Below are 20,161 nucleotides of genomic sequence, written 5' to 3' on the forward strand. Positions count from 1 at the left end.
AAAATCAAATATAATTTTGAAGGACAATGATTTGCCACCACTGGAGATATTCCAAACCATATGCAATGTATTCTAAAAGCCAACAAGAAGCTCTAAAAATGGAAGGTTTTTAGTTCCCTAAGAGAATATTCTGAAGGGAAAAACACGTAAGTGGATATATAATTCTGCAACACTTTTAAAAAAGAAAAATAGTTACTTTATGACTCAAATCTAAAACTAGAGACATTGATAATAACATCACCGGATGCTATCTGGAAGGCTATGTGGAGAAAGTACAATTTTGACAGACATTTAAAAATGGGTAGACTTAAACAGTAAAAAAGGGAAGAAAAAGCATACCAAAAAAAGGGGAACTAGTATGAGGATATGTGTGAAAATGGAAGCGGAAAGGAAATGCTTAGGAAACAATGTCCAACTAAAACCATGTGGTTAGTGCAATGAGATAGAAAGTTGGATAGTTAGGAAGCCAAGCTGCTTGAGTATTCAAACACTATATGAGCAAGTAAGAGGGAAAAGAAATTAAAGATGAAAGACAGGAAGGGAAGCAGGCAAGAGGCAATTACAGTCATATAGGTGAAAGGCAGACTGGGGAAGAAACTGGTAAATTTGGTTTTATACTGGTTTTGTTATAGCTAACAGTGGAAGGCTCCAGTTGAAAAGTCTACTAGGAAATTAGATATGTAAATTAGTACTAGGAAGAGAAGAAATGACTGAAGTTCTAAATTTGGTAGTCATTTGGATTGAAGTAACAACTAGAGAGTGATGACAATAGAGAACTAGAGGCAATCTTAGGGAATACCCAAATTTAGAGAAAGAAAGAAGTGTAAGATAGCAAAGAAGACCAAAGAGGATCACAGTGTTATTTGTTGAGATAAATTTCTCTGTTAAAAGTATTCAGATTTATTTTGGATAAAGTTTTTATCCCTTATCTCTACTTCCTGACACCCAGCTCAATAGCATATCATCATAGCAACACTTGTCACTCATGACCACTATTTAACACTAGTCTTCAATGTTGTGAAGAAGACAGTGCAGTTTTTTTTAAATTAAAAATTTCTCCAATAGAATAAAAGTCAAAAGTTATAATTACCTTCCAAACAAAGCTGTATAAAATTTCTGCAAGCTTTAGGAGCTTCTTTTGACCACAACTCTATGTCAATATCTCCAGCTGTAGTTTTCAGTAAAACCTGTAAAAAGAATATTACATATCATTTTGCTTAATAATCAGTTGAGTAACCATTTGATTTGCAGCAATCATTAGTGAGTTTTTAATTTTAAAAGAAATATTAAAAACTGTGTTTGGCTTTTGCTGATATACTCAACAAAATGTCAAATATTCACTAAAACTTATTGTACATTTAAATCTTTCAAAATACCATTTCAGAAAAAGTTTAGGATTTAAGAAAAATGGCATATATCTTTTTTAATCACAGAAGAAAACTTCATTCATTTAAAAACAGTAATACCGAAGGTGGGAAGTTTACTTGAGCCTATGAGTTCAAGAACAGCTTGGGCAACACAGAGACTCTGTCTCTAAAAAAATTTTTTTAGTTAGCCAGGCATGGTGGTGTTCCATGCTATTTGGGAGGCTGAGGTGGGAGGATCTTGAGCCAAGGAATTTGAAGTAATAGTGAGCGATGATCATGCCACTATATTCAGGCCTGGATGGCAGAGCAAGTCCCTGTCTCAAAATAAAACAAAGCAAAATAAGACAAAACCCCAGTAATGCAAATTTGTTATAATTGAGTTTCCCATTGCATCAGCTCCAATAAAACTGTGTAGCAAGTTAAGAAAGTAAAGAACAATGAACCCATTAAGTTGTGACATTATAAGGCAATTTTGTAATTACCCTTTTTAATTACACTTTTATTCTCTCTGTCATTTAACATCATGCTATTCCTAATTTACAAAGGAACATTCTTAATCTAATTCTAGGTTTGTGATTTACTAAAATATTATATCTTAAAACATTATATCTTAGTAAATAGAATCCTTCTAACAGCAGATACTCCTTGGTGGAACCAGAAACTGCAACAACTAGAACCCCTCCCTGCTGGGCCCACAGGAAACAGTTTATAACTGTCTTATTTATAACCCACAAGTAACCAAAAAGAATGTTAGGCTCTAAATTTGAACATTGTGGCATAGCTGGAAAACAATTTCTCCAGTATTACTTTTTCTTTTTTTCCCCCGTACTATACCAAAGTAGATCAGTGTCAATAATTTGTGACCATCACAATCTTTTAGAATGCTCTTGCAACTAAAGAGTATGCAATGCAACTGTTCAAAAACATGAGACCGATCTCATGGGAAGTCAGTATCATAAATATTAAATCACATATTTTATTTTCCAAAAATCTTTTACCTAGTTTATACAAATATACTTTTGTTTTGGAACTGGAGGAAGCTTTAAAATCATTCAATCTGCCTTTTATAGATGCCCCAAAGAAACTGAATTACCTGAGTTAGAAAGCAAATAAAGTTAAATTGCTTATTAATAGCAAAGCAAGAAATAGCATTTCAATCTCTTCCATCCCAGTCCAGTGCATTTGTGCTACAACTGCCTTTTCAGTTCTGTTTCAGAAGCCAAGATAATGCTGCCACACATTTATATAATATGTAACATTGATAAATCCATTGTCTCTTTGGGGGTTTTTATAGGCTACATAGTTTTCCTACAACTACTCTTCAGTGACCGTGGGGGTAAGGCAGGTGAAAATACGTACATTGTGGTATAGGTTTAAATGGTTCTCTTAACCATTAAAGAAATATAAAAGACTTGGAAATGCACAATTAGAATCAGTGCATGGTTTTCTCAATCCATTACACTCTTTCTACAAATAAAAAGGGAACATTTGTTGAATGCCTTCCATGTGTCAGTTTTTGTGCCAGACACTTTACAGATCTTAACTCATTTAATCTTCACCTACAAGATAGCTATCATTACTCCCACTTTGCTTATGAAGAAACAGAGACTCAGATAAAGTAATTTCATCCAAGCTCCACAGTGAAAAACTTGAGCCGAAGACTGGCTACAAAGCCTGTGCTTTTTCTTTATCATCAGATTACCTCCACAAAGTTCTCCATGTATTCCATACTATACTGAAAACATAGTACAGCAAGTTCTAGGGCCCTGCATTAGGTCTCAAAATACATCCCCAAGTTGCCCCAGTCACAACTGATTTGAACAGAGAACAATGTCTAAGTCAAAAGTAATCATATATTAGCTGAACATAAACAAGGCCTTCCAACTTGCCTTGGCATGAAACTGCCCAAAAGAAATACTCCATACTGGATGGTGACAAAGCAACCCAACTTGATTCTCACTCTCCTGGGAAGTATACATTTGGGATACACACTGAGAGAATGGATAACTGCCTCCTTCTACCTCAGAATGTATCTGGAATACCATTATGCAATGTGTTCTGATTTTCCATGAGGCTTGATGTGATGCACATCCCAATCTTAAAAGTATAGCATACCTGAAAAAACAATGTCCTGTCCTGTCCTACCTCATTATCCCCTTGTATACTTGAAATAAAGCACCGTTGTTAAAAGGAATCTAGACTTGTCTACTCTTAATTGCAACCTCAAAGCAATGATCTCCAAACTCAAACGTTTTGTAAATGAAAACAAAAGCAAAGGGAGGGTGGGGTGGAGAGGCAATGGATCACACATCCACAAATATATTTATTTAAATATTTGTAATAGGATATTGCTCTAGTATTATAAAAGAGTCACAAAACATAAAAATTTTAAAATACATTAAAATCGTATTTTAAAATAATTCTTATTTTAATTTTATTAATGGTACAATGAACCTTTTTTTATAACAGCTTCATTGAGACATAATCCACATACCAAACATTTCACCATTTTTAAGTTGTATAATTCAGTAGTTTTTATTATATTCATCACATCGTACAGCTACTACCACTATCTAATTCCAAAACATTTCACCGCCCCAAAAAGAAACCCTGTACCCATTAGCAGTCGCTCCCCATTTACCCCTACTCCTACTCTCTGGCAACCACAAATCTACTTTCTATCGGTATAGGTTTGCGTATTCATATAAAGTGAATCATACAATATGTGGCCTTTTGTGTCCAGCTTCTTTTACTTAGCACAATGTTGCTTTCAAATTACATATGAGTCTCTCAGTTCTACACACCTACTTTTTAAATGTCTTGAAAATCACAATGGCTTTATACTCTTACTGGCAAATATTTTAAGATATAATATATAGTTAAGACAAAGTTCACCATTAAAAATAATAAACAGAAATCCATATTTCCAATGGTTGCCATAATAATTTGTTTTTTGACAGACTTCCCATGTTGAGGTATCAGCTCTATCATGTTTTTATGGTTTGCTTGTTTATATTATTATCTTCAATAAGAAATTTGTGAGGGCTGGTTTAGTTAATTTAAATACTATGGCCTATAAATCTATTTAGCCAGTCATTATGAAAAATTATATCACTTAGCCAAAAAAGTGACTGAACTTACATCTTTTTTTTTTTTTTTTTTTTTTGAGATGTTGTCTTCCCCTGTCACCCAGTCTGGAGTGCAATGACACGATCTTATTTCACTGCAACCCCTGCCTCCCAGGTTCAAATGATTCTCCTGCCTCAGCCTCCTGAGTAGCTGGGATTACAAGTGTGCCACCATGCCCAGCTAATTTTTTGTATCGTTAGTAGAGACGGGGTTTCACCATGTTGGCCAGGCTGGTCTCAAACTCCTGACTTTGTGATCCACCTGCTTCAGTCTCCCAAAGTGCTTGGATTACAGGCGTGAGCCACTGCGTCAAGCCATTTTATTTTTTTTGAGATGGAGTCTCGCTATGTCGCCTAGGCTGGAGTGCAGTGGCATGATCTCAGCTCACTGCAACCTCCACCTCCCTCGTTCAAGCAATTCCCCTGCCTCAGCTTCCCGAGTAGCTGGGATTACAGGCGCATGCCACCACACCCAGCTAATTATTTTGTATTTTTTTTAGTAGAGACAGGGTTTCACCATGCAGATCAGCTGTCTTGAACTCTTAACCTCAGGCAATCTCCCACCTCAACCTCCGAAAGTGTTGGGATTACAGGCATGAGTCACCATGCCCGGCTGTCATCTTTTTATATATACAAAATAATGCATTTAAACAAAGGAAAAAATACAAATATATATAGATTTTCTCCCCACAGCTCATGGATGGTTTTGCACACCACCTGAAGTATGCACTCACTGGTTTAGAAACCACTGCTCTAAAGAACACACTAATTCACATCGTTCCTCCCTCAACAGACTCTTGAATCAGGATGCCTAAATTCAAATACTGGCCCTTCTACTTACTATCTTGTTACCTTGTGCACACCATCTAACATCTATCACTTAATTTCCTAATCTAAAAACAGGGATAATAGTATCTTTTAGGATTTCTGTGAGGACAAAATGAGCTATAATACATAAGACTGCTTAGAACAGTACATGACAAATAATAAGGGCTCAAAAAATAAGTCATTATTTTTCTCATAAAAGAGGTTTCTGGCCACAGGCAACTTACACCTAGTAAGAATGCATATATAAATGAGCCACCTTGCTCACCAGGGTTTCTTAATCTTTTCATTAATAAGCTTCTGAATTAATAAAGAAGGTATATGGCTCCTTCCTCCTCTGGTCATACATTCTCTTTGGCCATCACTACTTTATCAGGCCTCCTTGGCTCTTTCTCTTAAAATTTCCAATTAATACTTAGATAATATCATGTTTCTTATAAATACATATATAAATACGCTTATAAAGCCATTTTCATTTTCAAGATATTTAAGAAATAAGTGCGTAGAACAGGAAGACAGGCCCTTATAATTTGAAAGCAACATGCTAAGTGAAGAAGTCAGACACAATTTAGATTAAGTGATCATAATATGCGGCAATTTCATCTTCAGGGAATTAGCTCTTCTGCTTAAGAAAATTTTTATCAAGTACTGCATTTCTTTGCCTCATCTTCAGGGGCTAGGGTTATAGCATAGCACAGCAAAACACAGCACAATTTATGGATAACAACCAGGGGCCAAGCACTGGCATCATGTATCAATTACTTCCCAAGTTGATACGAAGCTCTTCGAAAGGAAGAATTTTGTCCCATTTACTCTGAATGACTCTGTACCCTTTCTGTACCTAATGTACTATTGGACAGTAAAGGCAATAAACATTCATTGAACAGACTTATTACATTTGCTTCAAATTCTTTGCAGACCAAATTTTTTGTCACATCTCAACCTTACAGAACTTGGAAGTTTTAACATCTTGGAACAGCCTTATGCTGGAAAAAGTCCCAATTTGTTATTAGATGAAAACTTGGGCCCTTATGTTATCATTCAGCCCATTTCTGTTCAGAAGACAGTATTTATCACATTTTGTAATTAAACATTTATTTGCATGATTATTCAATTAATGTATATTTCACTCAACTAACTCATGACAACGGAGATAATGCTGCTTTTTTCTTTCCATTGTATCCCTAAAACCTAGCATAGAGCCTGGCAATTGATTTGTTCAATCAATATTTGTTGAATGAATAATCTATTCAGGCATGTATCCTTGTTAAAGCTTTCCATCTATATGACCATGTCAAATCTTCCTTTAGAATAAAGGAACTAAGTCTGTCCTTGACCAGCAGCAGTATAAGTTCAAACTCACTGATGCTTCATACTTCTCAAAAACTAAGAAAAATGTAGTATTAATTCATCTACCCATTTGTTTATTCAATACATATCTGAACTCCTTATACCATGTGTCAAGTACTGTTCTAGATGCTTGTCTTGCCCTTACGTTGCTTGCATTCTATAGGCGTAAAGTAGGAGGAAGGATATGGTAATACTAAATAATTAATAAATACTACGGAAAAAAAACTAAAAAGGTTAAGGGGGCCAGAGAATGCTGGGATGCAAGGCATTATTGAAGTTTGCTATTTCATAGAAAGTAGATAAGAAAGGGCTCTTTGCTAAGGTTGACACTTGATTAGACAGAGGAACAGCAAGTGTGAAGTCCCTGTCTGGTAGGATGGTAAATCTATTCAATCTCTACCAGTGTTTATTAACTGGGGGTGATATTGCCCTCAAGAAACATTTTGAAATAGGAAGAGGTAGGTATTTTGGGTTACCACATTAATATTAAATAAGATATGTGAGGGGTAGGATGGACATACTAACCTACAATGCCCAGGAGAAGTTCAAATGAAGAATTTAAAGAATTGATTTACCCAAAATACTTGCTGGGAAATTTTTGCTGGGAATTACAGCATTTTTGGTTTTGCTTTTAAATTGCCCTCATTACATTATCAAATATCAATGAATAAAAGAATGTATAAATGATTTGTGATGAATATGTAACAAACAGGATGGTATGTGGTGTAAATTTAGCTTATCTTAATTGAACTACGTATATACTTTCAAGCTCGTCATTTTCTCCAATATGCTGATTCATCAAATTTCATATGTGATACGGTCTAGGTCTCAGTTTAAGAATTCAGGTGACACTTATTCTACAACTGACTCTTCTGCCTTGTACTATATACAAACAACCTTGGATGGGAATTGGCATACATTAGCCATTAAATCAATCAGAGAAACATTTTTCCATTCTAATGTGGTGATATTCCCCATTTCCCACTTTCTCTGACTGACAGTTATCTCAGGTTTTAAAACCAGCTCAAAAGATAGCTTCTCCATGAGGCTTTTCCTAACTTTCCCAATTGTTCACTACTCAGTATTACCATAGTAACATGCTTTTCTCTGCAAGCACGCTTATCAGACATATAAGGCTTTTGTTTACCTGCCTGTCTCACAAACTAAACTATAAGCTCTTCCGGGAAAACTACCTTACCTATGCATCTTTGTATCTCCGGCGTCTAGTACAGTGCCCAGTGCCTAGCAGGCGTTCAATTAATGATTGTAGAAGAAATCGAGAATTAATGACCTCCAAGTTAAGCAAAGAATACATCAAATTCAAAAATGTACTTTTAAAAACCTAAGGCCCTAGATATCGGCTGCGTGAGTTGGTTTAAGGCAGAAAATAGGACCGGAACGCTGCTGGATAGGGAAAACTCCACTTGACTTTTTCAAGTACATGCTGAGAAGTACCAGCTTCAGTGTTTCGATGCAACATTGTCCACAGGAAGAAGTAACGACAACACTTCTCGTGGTCTCTTCCTACCACAAGATCCCTGAACCCATCCCCCACCCCAAATCCGGGAAACCTCACTTTGGGGATCCCAGGGCCCCAAGTTCCCTAGATGAAGCTCTCACCTTCCCATTCGTGGGAGGCTCCTGGATGTAGATGTTGCTCATCCTTATCAGTACTCAGGACTCTGCTCCTTATGGGAGATGAGAGTGGACGGCCGGTCACGAAAGCTGTCCGCCTACGAGCACACTCTTCCTTAAGTCGAGTGGCCCAGGAAAGCTTCAGTTTGTCAATATCACGCAAGACAGTGACACCAAACACTACCTTTCCCAAAACAGCCCCTCTCGGACGCCGCCATGTTGTTACCGGACTCGAGCTCCGCTAACCCTGAGAAGGGTGATTCCAATGTACTCCTGGGTACAAAAAAAATCTGTAAAGCTACTATAGCTTAATGTAATTTGTATTACAATATTAGAAGGGGCACTTCGTAAGTCTTGGCGATGTTCAGTTCACTCATCTCGTGTGCAGATCACACTCACCACCCCCCAAAACTAGCAGTAATGGTCCGGACCATGTGTCTTCTGCAATCTGACTCGTCCGGAAACCGCATCTGCGTCTACTGGTTCTGTTGTCGCTAGAGGCTTACACGGCCTTCCAACAGCAGCGAAGGTGCTGCAGCTCTGGGGAAGGCAAACGCCGCTTTGGCTGTGCCTTGTCCTGGAAGCTGGCGGGAAGCAAACGCCTTTTCAAAAGCCGGAGGCTCCAGTGACCCCTGTCACCACCGTCATGGCGGTCCCAGGTAAGGAGCAATTACAGGGCCACTGTGTCCGAGCTCGGAAGGGAGCGCAAGGGAGGATAGGGTAGGGGGCGGGATGTAGGGAGCAGCGCCCATGGGGATTTAGGTGGAGGCCTTAAAATTCACAGGTTTGTTTTGTTTACATGAAAAAGTTTACAGTTCAAAGAAAAACTCTGAAGGAAAGAAAGTAACTATCTCCCTCCCCCGGCAACCGCATGGGATTACAGGGAAAGTGTATCGTGGAAGGGAGGGAGAAGGGAGAGACTGTAATTGTAGGCCTAAGGGGGCAGGCGGCCAAGAAAAACTACCTTAATTGTGGCATGGCTTTAAAATAAAATTTGAAGTGGAAACACTTGGACTACCCAGGTAACCGGAGGCATCGTTTGTCTTAGAAGCCGCTAGGACCACCCGGGCGTCCGGGTTCTACTCCTAGCCCTTCCTGTTGTAGGTCGCTGCTCTGTGGCCACAGATTGGTCTCTTTGTGCTTCTGGACCTCAGTTTCCTTATAAAAACAAGGAGCTTTGTTGAATTATGTATAAGATTTCTTCTGAGTCTCAAATTCTGCGTCCAGAAGTTGCTGCCCTAAAAATGGTGAACTCGCAGAATAATTAAAAGATTTTCTCATCCTTAACTACCAGCTTACTTGGAAGTTCTAGTAAAGGAGAGCATCTCCTTAAACCGGCTTTGCGAACACTGGTTGCAGGAGATATGTTCAGAAATATACACTCCTCCACCCTATCCCCTCTAACTTGGAAATTCACAGTGCACTTTAGTAATAGAAAAGATTCTGAGAATTACCGTGGCTCAGAGCCCTAACTGTTTAAACCTACCCTTTCCAGTATTATTTGACCAGATTCTTTGTTCTGTGGCAGCCTTTTTGAACCTCATTCTACAGATACCTGTTATGGGAACACTGTGCTTTTGCACCAACTGCAATTTGGGGAGGAGTACATCTGGAGCTGTGAGAGAGGAAGTGTAACTCTAAAAAGTGCCTGTTGTGTGCCAGGCACTGGTACTAGGCATTGAAAATACAATGGTGAGCAAGGTAGACATGGTTACACTTCACACAGAACTTAGAATTTAGCAGTGAAGAGAGAGAAATTTACAGAAAATAGAACAAGTGCCATGGCAAGGAAAATACAAGAACTTAGGAAGCACATAGTAAGGGCACCAAACACACACAGGATGGGCAGGAGGACTTTCCAGAGGATGTAGCTCTTAGGAGGAGATCTAAATTGTAGGAGGGGTGGTTTGGAGGGAGAGGAGTCTGCAGTTGGAGGAACTGGATACTAAAGGAAGAGGAAATATGTGAGAAGAGGAAATGAAAGATACTTTCTAGAGATGAAACACAAATACAAATGAGAGATAAGTGAGAAATTAAGTAGAGAGACAGTAACTGTAGCTAATATTTACTAATATTTATGTGTCAAATATGTCAGAATGAAAGATGTTTTCTGTGGTTGGAACTGCAATACAAATGGGAGATCAGTGAGAAATTAAGTAGAGAGATAGTAACTGTAGCTAATATTTACTAATATGTGTCAAATGTGTTAGATACTGTATCAAACGTTGTATATTCTCTCATTTAACATTCACAACTACGCTGTGAAATGAGTATTAATAGTCTCATTTTACAGATGAGGATACTGAGGGACAAAGAAATCAAGTAATTTGCCTATTATGAGACAGCTGGTAAGCAAGAAGTCAGTCTGGCTCCTCTAGACTGTGCACTTCATTCATTTTGCCATAATATAGGATAACTTACAAGGTAGTTTCCAGCTCTTGAAGAACCTTGTAGGCCATGACAAGAGGTTTGGCATTGTCCTAAGAGTGGTAGGAAGCCATCTTAGGGTTTTTAAGCAGATTTACATTTTGGAAAGATAATTCTGGCTATACAGTAGATTGGAGGCAAAGTTTACCAGTTAGGAGTAATCCTCGTGATTTATGATGATAACTAAATAGGTAAGAAGAGAAGTAGTAAGTTGAAGATACATTTTTGGTGGTAGAATCACTAGGAATTGGTGATTGATTCAATGTGGGTAGGTAAAAGAGGAAATGAGGTTTACCTGGGTTTCACTATGAAGCAATGGGGTGCGGCTATTTACTAATATAGCAACACCTCACAAGGAGCAGGGGTTCAAGGGATGATGATGACATCCAATTTGGGGCTTGTTGTGTTGAGGTTAATCAGACATAGGAATGGAAATAGTAGTAAAATATATAATTTATAGCTTTGGAATGAAGTCAAAGACAATGATTTGGGTGTTATCCACACACATAATAGGAGGTAAGGCTATGGGAGTGGAGCAGTCTGCTTAGGTGGTATGCAGAATGTGAAGGGAAAGTCTGTGGCTGAAGCCTGGTGACTATCAATATCTAAGAGGCCAGAAGGGAAAGATAAACCTACGCAGTAGATTGCCTAAGCATCCTGATAGGCCAAATCAGCTCTGGTGATCTTTGTACCACACAGCTGCACCCAAAGTTGACCTGTTATCACTGCTCATTTCATGACTTGAGCAAGCCTTTTGGGCACCTCTGTAATATGGGCACTTTGGAGGACACAATGTTATAGTCTGTACCTTCATAAAACTTTAGGCAGTACATGAAAATGTACTGTGTAAGAAAGGGAACAAAAGTGATTTTTTTAAGCCCTTATTAAAATACCTTAAACTTAGACCAGTGTTATAGATAGGTTAACCTTCTTTCAATTCAAAATAATGCTTCAAAGTATAATAATGTAAAATTGAGCCATTAAGTTGGATGGCAAGATATAGATAAACTGTTTAAACGCAGCAAAAATTGAGATAATAGGTGTGACAGCGCTGTAAAAGTACAATGCAAGTGTCATTAGAAAATACAGATATGGAAGATCTTAAGATAATTTCTTGGATGATCAATTCAGGCAGAGTATTAAAGGAAAATAGGGCGAATCTAAACGTTTCAAGGTGATTATCAAGGAGGACAAGTATTATGTTGTGCTCTTTTATTTTAGGTTTCATAGATTCAGTTTGGCATTTCTTGGGGTGGTCCTGCTAGTGATTATGACAAGGTATTATTATCAAGTAACAAGGCTGCTTTCCATAAACCACACATAAAAATCAGCCTTGTCTGTTTTATGATCATGTGCTTCACCTGTGTTTCCATAGCATTGTGTGTTAGCTTATTCCATTATGTAGGTGATACAATGAAATGTAGGCATTTAGGAAAATCTTACTCTTAGTTATTGTTATAGAAATACCATTTGATCACATGTTTCAGTGAAATTTACTTTCCTTGAAAAACTGCTTTTCCCATTCACAGTTGTTGAAATTACCTCCAATATTCATGTCAGTAATTCACCACTCTTCATGAAGGGTTGAACTGGCACAAGTGGCAATGTATATTACTGATGTAGCTGGCACAAAACTTTTCTTGTTATCTCCTCTACTGAAGGCCTATAGCCAAGGTAGGGGATTTTTCTATGGCCAAGTTAACATTTCAGTCTGGCACATCACAGTGAATAAGTTTTTTTTTTTTTTTTAATTTCTCTTTTCTTTTTTTTTTCCCAGGTCAGTGTACAAAAGACTAATTTGATGAATAAGAGTTTAAAAACACATTATGATTGTATCTTAGTAATAGAAGAATTCTAATTTACGTCCAGTTTCTCTTTATTCCTAGACTATAGGTAATTTCTTTTCTCTCTAGTCTATATTGCACATTGCTGCTAAAATAATTTTTCTAAATCATATATCTGATCCTGTTATCGCTGGGAGGGAGGAACTTAGTTCTTGACCCCTGTTTGTGAATTTTGTAATTGTTTTCAAGCCACTTAACCTTACTGAGGTTCAAAACTGTCCTCCATAATAGAGTTGAAGGCTAAGGTTTCTTAAGCTTCTAAAGTGTTAAAATGCCAAAGCTCCCCATATTTCTCTGCAAGAATGAAGTGCACACTCCCAAGCATGACCAATTCATTCTTTCTACTCTTTCCTTCCACCACTCCCCTCATACATTCTACAATCCTGCAAAAATGACTTGTCCAATTATTCTGTGAACTTCTCAAGTACTTTCCTACCTATGAGCCTTTGTTATTACCTCCTATATTGCCCGTATCTACTAATGGAAGCTTTCCTGATCTCTTGGCTGAAACTCTTGCCTGCCACTTCTTCATGCTTATTAAATACAGCTCTGTGTCTTCTATGAAACCTGGCCCATTCTGTCATGGATTACAGCTGTGGGTGCACTAGTATAGTGTCACTTTCTACCGGCTGCATGTGGCCCAGGACGACTGTGAATTCAGCCCAACACAAATTTGTAAACTTTCTTAAAACGTTAAGAGATTTATTTTGTGTGATTTTTTTTTTAAAGCTCATCAGCTATTGTTAGTGCATTCCAGTGTATTTTATAGTTTATACCCTCATAAAACTTTAAGCAATACATAAAAATACTACTTAAGAAGGAAGACAAAAGTGATTTTTAATCCCTTATTAAAATTCTCTTAAACTTACACCAATGTTATAGATATGTTGACCTTCTTTCAATTCAAAATAATGCTTCAAAGTATAATAATGTAAAATTGAGCCATTAAGTTGGATGGCAAGATATAGACAAACTGTTTAAACCCAGCAAAAAATTGAGATAATAGGTGGAATAGTGCTGTAAAAGTACAATGCAAGTGTGGCCCAAAACAATCTTCTTCCAGTGTGGCCCAGGGATGCCAGAGACTGGATATCCTGGTGTAAGGGTTTGATTCATCCCTATGACTTCTCTAACATCGAGTTCAAAGTTATACCCATGATAGATAAATAATGAATATTTAGAGGGTTGATTACTATAACTGCTGCTGAGCAGAATATAGTACTAAACAGGTTAAACTAATACAGTGTTCCTTCTGTTTCATTAGGTCATTAAATTTCTCTGTCTCTTCTTATGGCTTTTTTTTCCACAGATTATTTGTACTTTATAAGGCATGTAGACTAAAGAGTTTTATACATTTCAGGTCAGTAGGTTAAACAGCTCTTTGATTGGTTTACTTTTTCTGCTTTTGGGGTCAAATGATTATGAAGGCATTTTTAAAATTTTACTTGTTTAGAGACAGAGTCTCTCTGCACCCAGGCTGGAGTGCAGGGCACAGTCTCAGCTCACTGCAACCTCCACCTCCTGCATTCAAGTGATCCTCATGCCTCAGCATCCCTAGCAGCTGGGATTACAGGTGTACGCCACCACGCCTGGCTAAATTTTGGAATTTTAGTAGAGACGGGGTTTCACCGTGTTGCCCAGGTTGGTCTTGAACTCCTGGCCTCAAGTGACCCGTCCACCGCAGCCTCCCAAAGTGCTGGGATTATAGGATCACACCTGGCCTATGAAGACATTTTTAATGGACTATTAAGACATCTGCTGTTTCAGAATACTTGAATTGAAAAGCTCATTTAGCCCATTTTAAAAATTATGTTATTAATGAAGTATTAGTGTTTTAGTAAAAGATTTCTAATTTCCACTGATTTTTCTACTTTGCCTTTGGTACAGCGTTTGGGGTCCCAAAGAAGGGTATATATCTATGACTTTTTAATATAAATTGGTAGAAAAATTAAATACTTGGAATTTTACTTCACATCAACTTAAGCAGAGCATGTATATTATATAAATAGATATTACCACTTATATGACTGCAGTTTGAATTTTAAAAGCAGAAGAAATTGAGATTGTCTCTAAAGGTCTGCAGATTATAACTAAAACCATAATGAAGTAACCAAATATGAAACTTTTTACTAAACAGAAAATGAATCTAATCTAATTGAATCTAATCCAATTAAAAATGAAAAGAATGGATCTTATGACAGAGGTAATTGCAATTTCTAATTACTTAGTACTAAAAAAACTTAGTTACTTAAGCTGTATATGTTTAAGATTAAGTGATTGTAGAAAATATTTTAATATAATGAAAATGTCAGGCTTCCCTAAATTCCCAAATAGGCAATAAGAAAAATGTAATATTAAGTTCCCAGTGACTAAGTTGTTGACTTTGGAAAGATAGGTGATGCAAAATTTCAAGGAAGTAAATTTAGATGAGATATGACATTCCTTTGGACGCCACTGGCCAACCTGAAGCAACTGCTGAGGACTCTCCATCTTTCTTTCAGTTTTTCTCAGTCCTTTTATTTTTGTCCCTTCTTTTCGGTTTTCTCATTTTTTTCCACTTCTTCTTTGCCTACTGTTAACTTGAAAATTTTTTTTCCTTTGTGCTAACTACTTTACTAGGACATAATTTACATGTTTTAAAAACAGCACAGATCACAAATGTTCAGCTTGAATAATTTTGACAAATAAGAGCGTGTGTGTATATGCATGTGTGTGCACACGCAAATACACACACACACAAATACACACACATGCATCTACCTATCATCCAGATTAAGATTCTGAATATTTTCATCACCGCAGAAAGTTTTCTTTTGCTGCTGTTGTTTCCTTCCTCCCATGCCCAGCAGCCATTATTTTTATTTCTATTACTGTTCTCTTTTATTCCTTTATTTCTAATACCTATTTTTCCTTGGATGGGCAAGTGACCCAGCAGGCACTGTCAAGTTTCTTAGCTGGCAACTGGGATCTAGAGAAGTTACCAGTTCCCAACTTCTGAAGTACAGTCATGCACCACAAAATGATGTCTTGGTCAATAACTGACTGCATATACAGTGGTGGTCCCATAAGATTATAATACTTTTTACTGTACCTTTTCAATATTTAGGTTCGTTTAGATATACAAGTACTCACCGTTGTGTTACAGTTGCCTGCAGCATTCAGTGACATACTGTACAAGTTTGTAGCTTAGGAGCAGTAGGCCATACCATACAGCCTAGGTGTACAAGTGGGCTAATCACCCAGGTTTATGCACACTACGATGTGGCCAAAAGGACAAAATTGCCTGACAACACATTTCCCAGAATGTATCCGTCATTAAATGAAACATGGCTGTCTTTTCCTAAGCTTATAACCTCAAATCAATAAATATTTGTTGAGCACCTCTTAGGAAGTGTACATCATCATAAGCAGTGAGTTATATTCAAAATTAATGTGGCTACTTTAAGTTACTGGAAGATAAAGAACCAGCCCATTTACCTCTGTCCGCCCACCACCACCCAAGTTGTTTAACAGAATACTAGATTCAGAATAAGCCTTTAATATTTAACAAGTGTAAGAATGAAGACCTCTAAAATTTGTTCCTAACATCATGAGTTAATGAAATTATATTCAAAGTCTGAAGTGTAGTCTCTCTGAAGATTTTACAAATGGAATCATTGCCTTTTGTCAGTTAATATTTACTTGACAATTACTTTTCTTAGTGTTAAAGCTTTGTTTGAGGGAGATTTTCCAGATTGGTTTTGAAAGGGTAATTTAATCACCTTTCACATTTTAAAGGTACCAAAAGGCATATAGTGACATGTCTCTTACTCAACACTTTCTCTGTCCAGACTTACTTTTCTTTCTTCAAGTAACCAACTTATATCCTTACAGAGATATGTCTAATATCTTTCTTTCCTCTTTAATTCTTAACCACGAAAAGGTGGCTCTCCGGTCAGGACAGATTTATTTTAGGGAAAAAAAAAAAAAAAAAAAGGACATTTATTTTAGAAAAAAAAAGAAAAAAAAACCTGAGAGGGGCTTTCTGGCCAAGTTAGGTCAGAGGCACACTCTCTTACAGACTAAGAGTTGTGGGGTTTTTTTGTTTTCTGTTTTCTGTTTTTGGTTTTTTTTTTTTTTTTTTGAGACAGAGTCTTGCTTTGTTGCCTGGCTCCAGGCTGGAGTGCAGTGGGGTGATCTCGGCTCACTGCAACCTCTGCCTTCTGGGTTCAAGCAGTTCTTCTGCCTCAGCCTCCCGAGTAGCTGGCATTACAGGTGCGCGCCACCACACCCAGCTATATTTTGTATTTTAATAGAGATGGGGTTTCACTATGTTGGCCAGGATGGTCTCGAGCCCTTGACCTCATGATCCGCCTGCCTTGGCCTCCCAAAGTGCCTCGGCCCCAGACTAAGAGTTTTTAAGGATTCAGGGTAGGAGAGTTTTTCAGAGGCTTGGACTGCTTCTGTGTCTCTTTGTTGTAATTATCTGGGAGGGAGAATTGTGTGTCTGTTCCCATTCATCTCTCTGCAGCTGCAGGCATATCCCCTGAGTCTGCTTTTAGCTTCCCTTTCTTAGTGCACCTGAAGGGAAAGGAATGTGTTTATTAAGGTCCACTGTTTTACTGGGGCCCATTGTATAAGGGTGAAGTCTGGCAGTTACTCAAGAGACTTTTCCCCCAACCTCTCTCTATGCCCGAACTGTCTTATCTGTGTTTTACTGTCTGTTCTTTCTGGCTGCTTGTAGTGAGAAGAGAAGTAATTTCCTTGAAATAGTTGAGGCTAGAACGGGAGCTGGAATTTAAAGTGGTGGTGTTTGTCTGAGATGATGGTGCCCCTGCTCTGTCATCATCTTTTTTTTAAACAAATGCTGATATGCCATAAACACTGTTCTGCACCTTGCTTTTTTCTCTTTGCAATGTATCTTAGCAATCATAACATCACTAAATAAAGACCATCCTCATTATTTCATACCATAATTGCTTTTGCCAGTTCCCTATTGATATTTAAATTATTTATACTGTCCCTATTACAAACAATGCTATAATGAATAACATTGTACATAAGTCAGTATGCATTTGTGCAAATAAATTGGGAGGACTCATTCCCAAACGTGAGATTGCCATATTAGAGAGGTGTGTACATTTGTAATTCGGACAGGTTTTGTCAGCTTTCTTTCCATAGAGATAGTACTAATTTATGCTCCTACCCGCAATGTATGAGAGTATGCCTCCCTACCCTTCCTTCAACCTTTTCAATCTCTGCTACTCTGATAAGTGAAAATGGAATCCCAGTATAGTTTTTAATGTACATTTTACCTGTTGTTTTAAATAAGACTGAGCATATCTCGACATGTTTCAGAGTCATTTCTATTTCCTTTTCTGTGAACTTCCGTTCCCCATTTTTTTCCTATTGGTTACTAGTCTTTTTCTTAATGATTTGCTAAGCTGTATACATAGGGATAATTGCCCTTTTTTGTTCCTATGAGGTGCAAATATTTTTTCTTAAGTTTCCATGTGTCTTTTGAATTTGTTTTTGGTGGTTTTTGCCAGTTATTTTCTGATGTCACATTTGTTAAGTTTTTATTTAATGCCTTTTGGATTGCAGGTCATGATTAGAAAGGAAAATTTTGAGATAGGCACACTGTTTTACCCTGGGCCTTAGCAAACTTCAGAAAGGAATGGAGCGAAGAGCTGCACAGGAGCCTAAGGCAGGGAAGTAGGTAACTTAGCTGAGTAGGGCCTCACAATATAGCCCTGCTATAGTCAGTTTGACATGGATTCCGAGTACCATTGTATAGGCCAGGGTTCTTATTCCAAACCATAGAAACTGACTAGTTAATTTAGGCAGAAAAGGAAAGATATCAGGTAGCTCACTGAATCTAAGCAAAACCTGCATAATAAGGGTCAGAAAATAGAAATGACCCAGGGAACCCATATCCAAGATCCTGCACAAGGCCAGACCGTGTTTGGGCTGCTGCTGCCAGTGACATCAGTGCCCCTGGAAACTGGATTCTGACAGCAGAGTGAATTAACTGTCCCCACTTCATTGTGTCACTTGTCTCAGATCCATTAAGTCAGTTGCCTCAAATTAAAACTCTTGGGTAGAAGCATTCAGTTGCCCAAGCAGTCATGAAAATTAAAGACTAATGAAGCTGAAATCATAATTTAACCAAAGACTGGTGAGGAAATAGCTGATATAAAGTACTTTATTTAGGGTTCTGGTTATATTTCCCTTTCATGTAAAAGTTTCAACTTATTACAGAAAATGACCTGCCAAGAAAAAAGTTTCATAGTTTATACTAAAACTCTGAGATACTTGAATGATGGGTTTTATCAGTGCCTTTTGTCATGAGTTCAATTCGAATACATGCTGAGATACGATTATTTCAGATCTGTCTATTTCAACATTTTTATTCTGTTATAGGAATAGTAATGATGCATTTAGCATAATTTTGTTCCATATTTTTTAGCATCTGCAGTTTCTGTGGAAACATTTAACGCTAACCCCAATTCTCTGAGCTTTTTTTCAACATGCAGTTGTTTTCATAATGAAAGACGCTCAGATTTTATAGTCAATTCTGCTGCAATAAAACATATTTTTAACTATGACAGGGTTTATAGGGAAGCAATGGGATTAGAGCACAATGCTCAAAAGCTTCAATGACACATTAAAAAAAGATAGGAGCCAACACGTTGAAACCCCGTCTCTACTAAAAATACAAAAATTAGCCAGGCGTGGTGGTGGGTACCTGTAATCCCAGCTACTTGGGAGGCTGAGGCACCAGAGTCACTTAAACCCTGGTGGCAGAGGTTGAAATGAGATGAGATGGCGCCACTGCACTCCAGCCTGGGCAATAGAGCCAGGCTCAGTCTCAAAAAAAAAAAAAAAAAAAAGATAGGAACCTAATAGAAACAGTAGCACAGTTTTACATGTTAATTGGTTTAAAACTACACAAATATTACAGTAAGTCTGACATTGTACATTTGCAAAACCTGGAGTTTGCTGCTCAAGTGAGCTTCAGAAGAGTTGCAATTCATGAGTTATTATGAAATGGCAGTAAGAGGGCAATAAGAAATCCATGAAAAGTTTTAACACCAGATGTGGATGGAAGTTGTTTGCAACATTTGCAGTGAACTGAAGTCACTAGAAATGTTTTGCGATATATATGCTTGTCTAGTTTATATGCTCCTGGGTGGTTCAGATTAGCTGTATGCAATATTCTGGATTTAGTTAGCATTTTATGTGCATTAAAGTCACATTATACTCAAATTGTTCCCTAATGTATCAGTTACTTTAGAACGTTATTTGCATTTTTAAAACAAGTGTTATAGCAGAATAGACTGTACTGTTACTAGAATAATTAGAAACAGGGTCTCACTCTGTCACCTAGGCTGGAGTGCAGTGGTACAGTCATAGCCCACTGTAACCACAAACTCCCGGACTTGAGTGATCCTCCTATCTTAGCCTCCCAGGTAGCTAGGACTATAAGCACATGCCACGACCAGCTAATTAAAAAAAAAAAATTTGTAGAGCTGTGATCTTGCTATGTTGCCCAGACTGGTCCCAAATTATTGGCCTCAAGAATTCTTCCTAAACTGCTGGGATT

The 20,161-nt window shown here is 37.6% G+C and overlaps 2 protein-coding genes across 5 annotated transcripts in view; one reads left to right on the plus strand and one right to left on the minus strand.

The window, feature by feature from the left end:
- The window catches only part of CWC27 (CWC27 spliceosome associated cyclophilin), a 270,125-nt gene extending 261,568 nt beyond the window's left edge, over positions 1–8,557 (minus strand). The window contains exons 1-2 of one of the 3 annotated variants that reach the window (XM_032279751.1): positions 8,291–8,557; positions 1,091–1,187 (exon numbers count right to left, since the gene is read on the minus strand). In XM_032279751.1, coding sequence (XP_032135642.1) covers positions 1,091–1,187; positions 8,291–8,332 — 139 coding nt within the window. In that variant the 5' untranslated portion in view covers positions 8,333–8,557. The remainder of the gene's footprint in view (positions 1–1,090; positions 1,188–8,290) is intronic. The other 2 variants (XM_032279744.1, XM_032279760.1) reach the window with 2 other exon arrangements.
- Positions 8,558–8,737: 180 nt separating this feature from the next.
- Positions 8,738–20,161, plus strand: part of SREK1IP1 (SREK1 interacting protein 1) — a 52,526-nt gene continuing 41,102 nt past the window's right edge. The window contains exon 1 of one of the 2 annotated variants that reach the window (XM_032279784.1): positions 8,738–8,964. In XM_032279784.1, the coding sequence (XP_032135675.1) occupies positions 8,952–8,964 (13 nt within the window). In that variant the 5' untranslated portion in view covers positions 8,738–8,951. Of the gene's footprint in view, positions 8,965–8,997; positions 12,407–20,161 lie in introns of those variants that run through there. The other variant, XM_032279773.1, reaches the window with a different exon arrangement.

This window comes from Sapajus apella, unplaced genomic scaffold (assembly GCF_009761245.1).
Source record: "Sapajus apella isolate SASKATOON/1434 unplaced genomic scaffold, GSC_monkey_1.0 scaffold1, whole genome shotgun sequence".
NCBI classification, from domain to species: domain Eukaryota; kingdom Metazoa; phylum Chordata; class Mammalia; order Primates; family Cebidae; genus Sapajus; species Sapajus apella.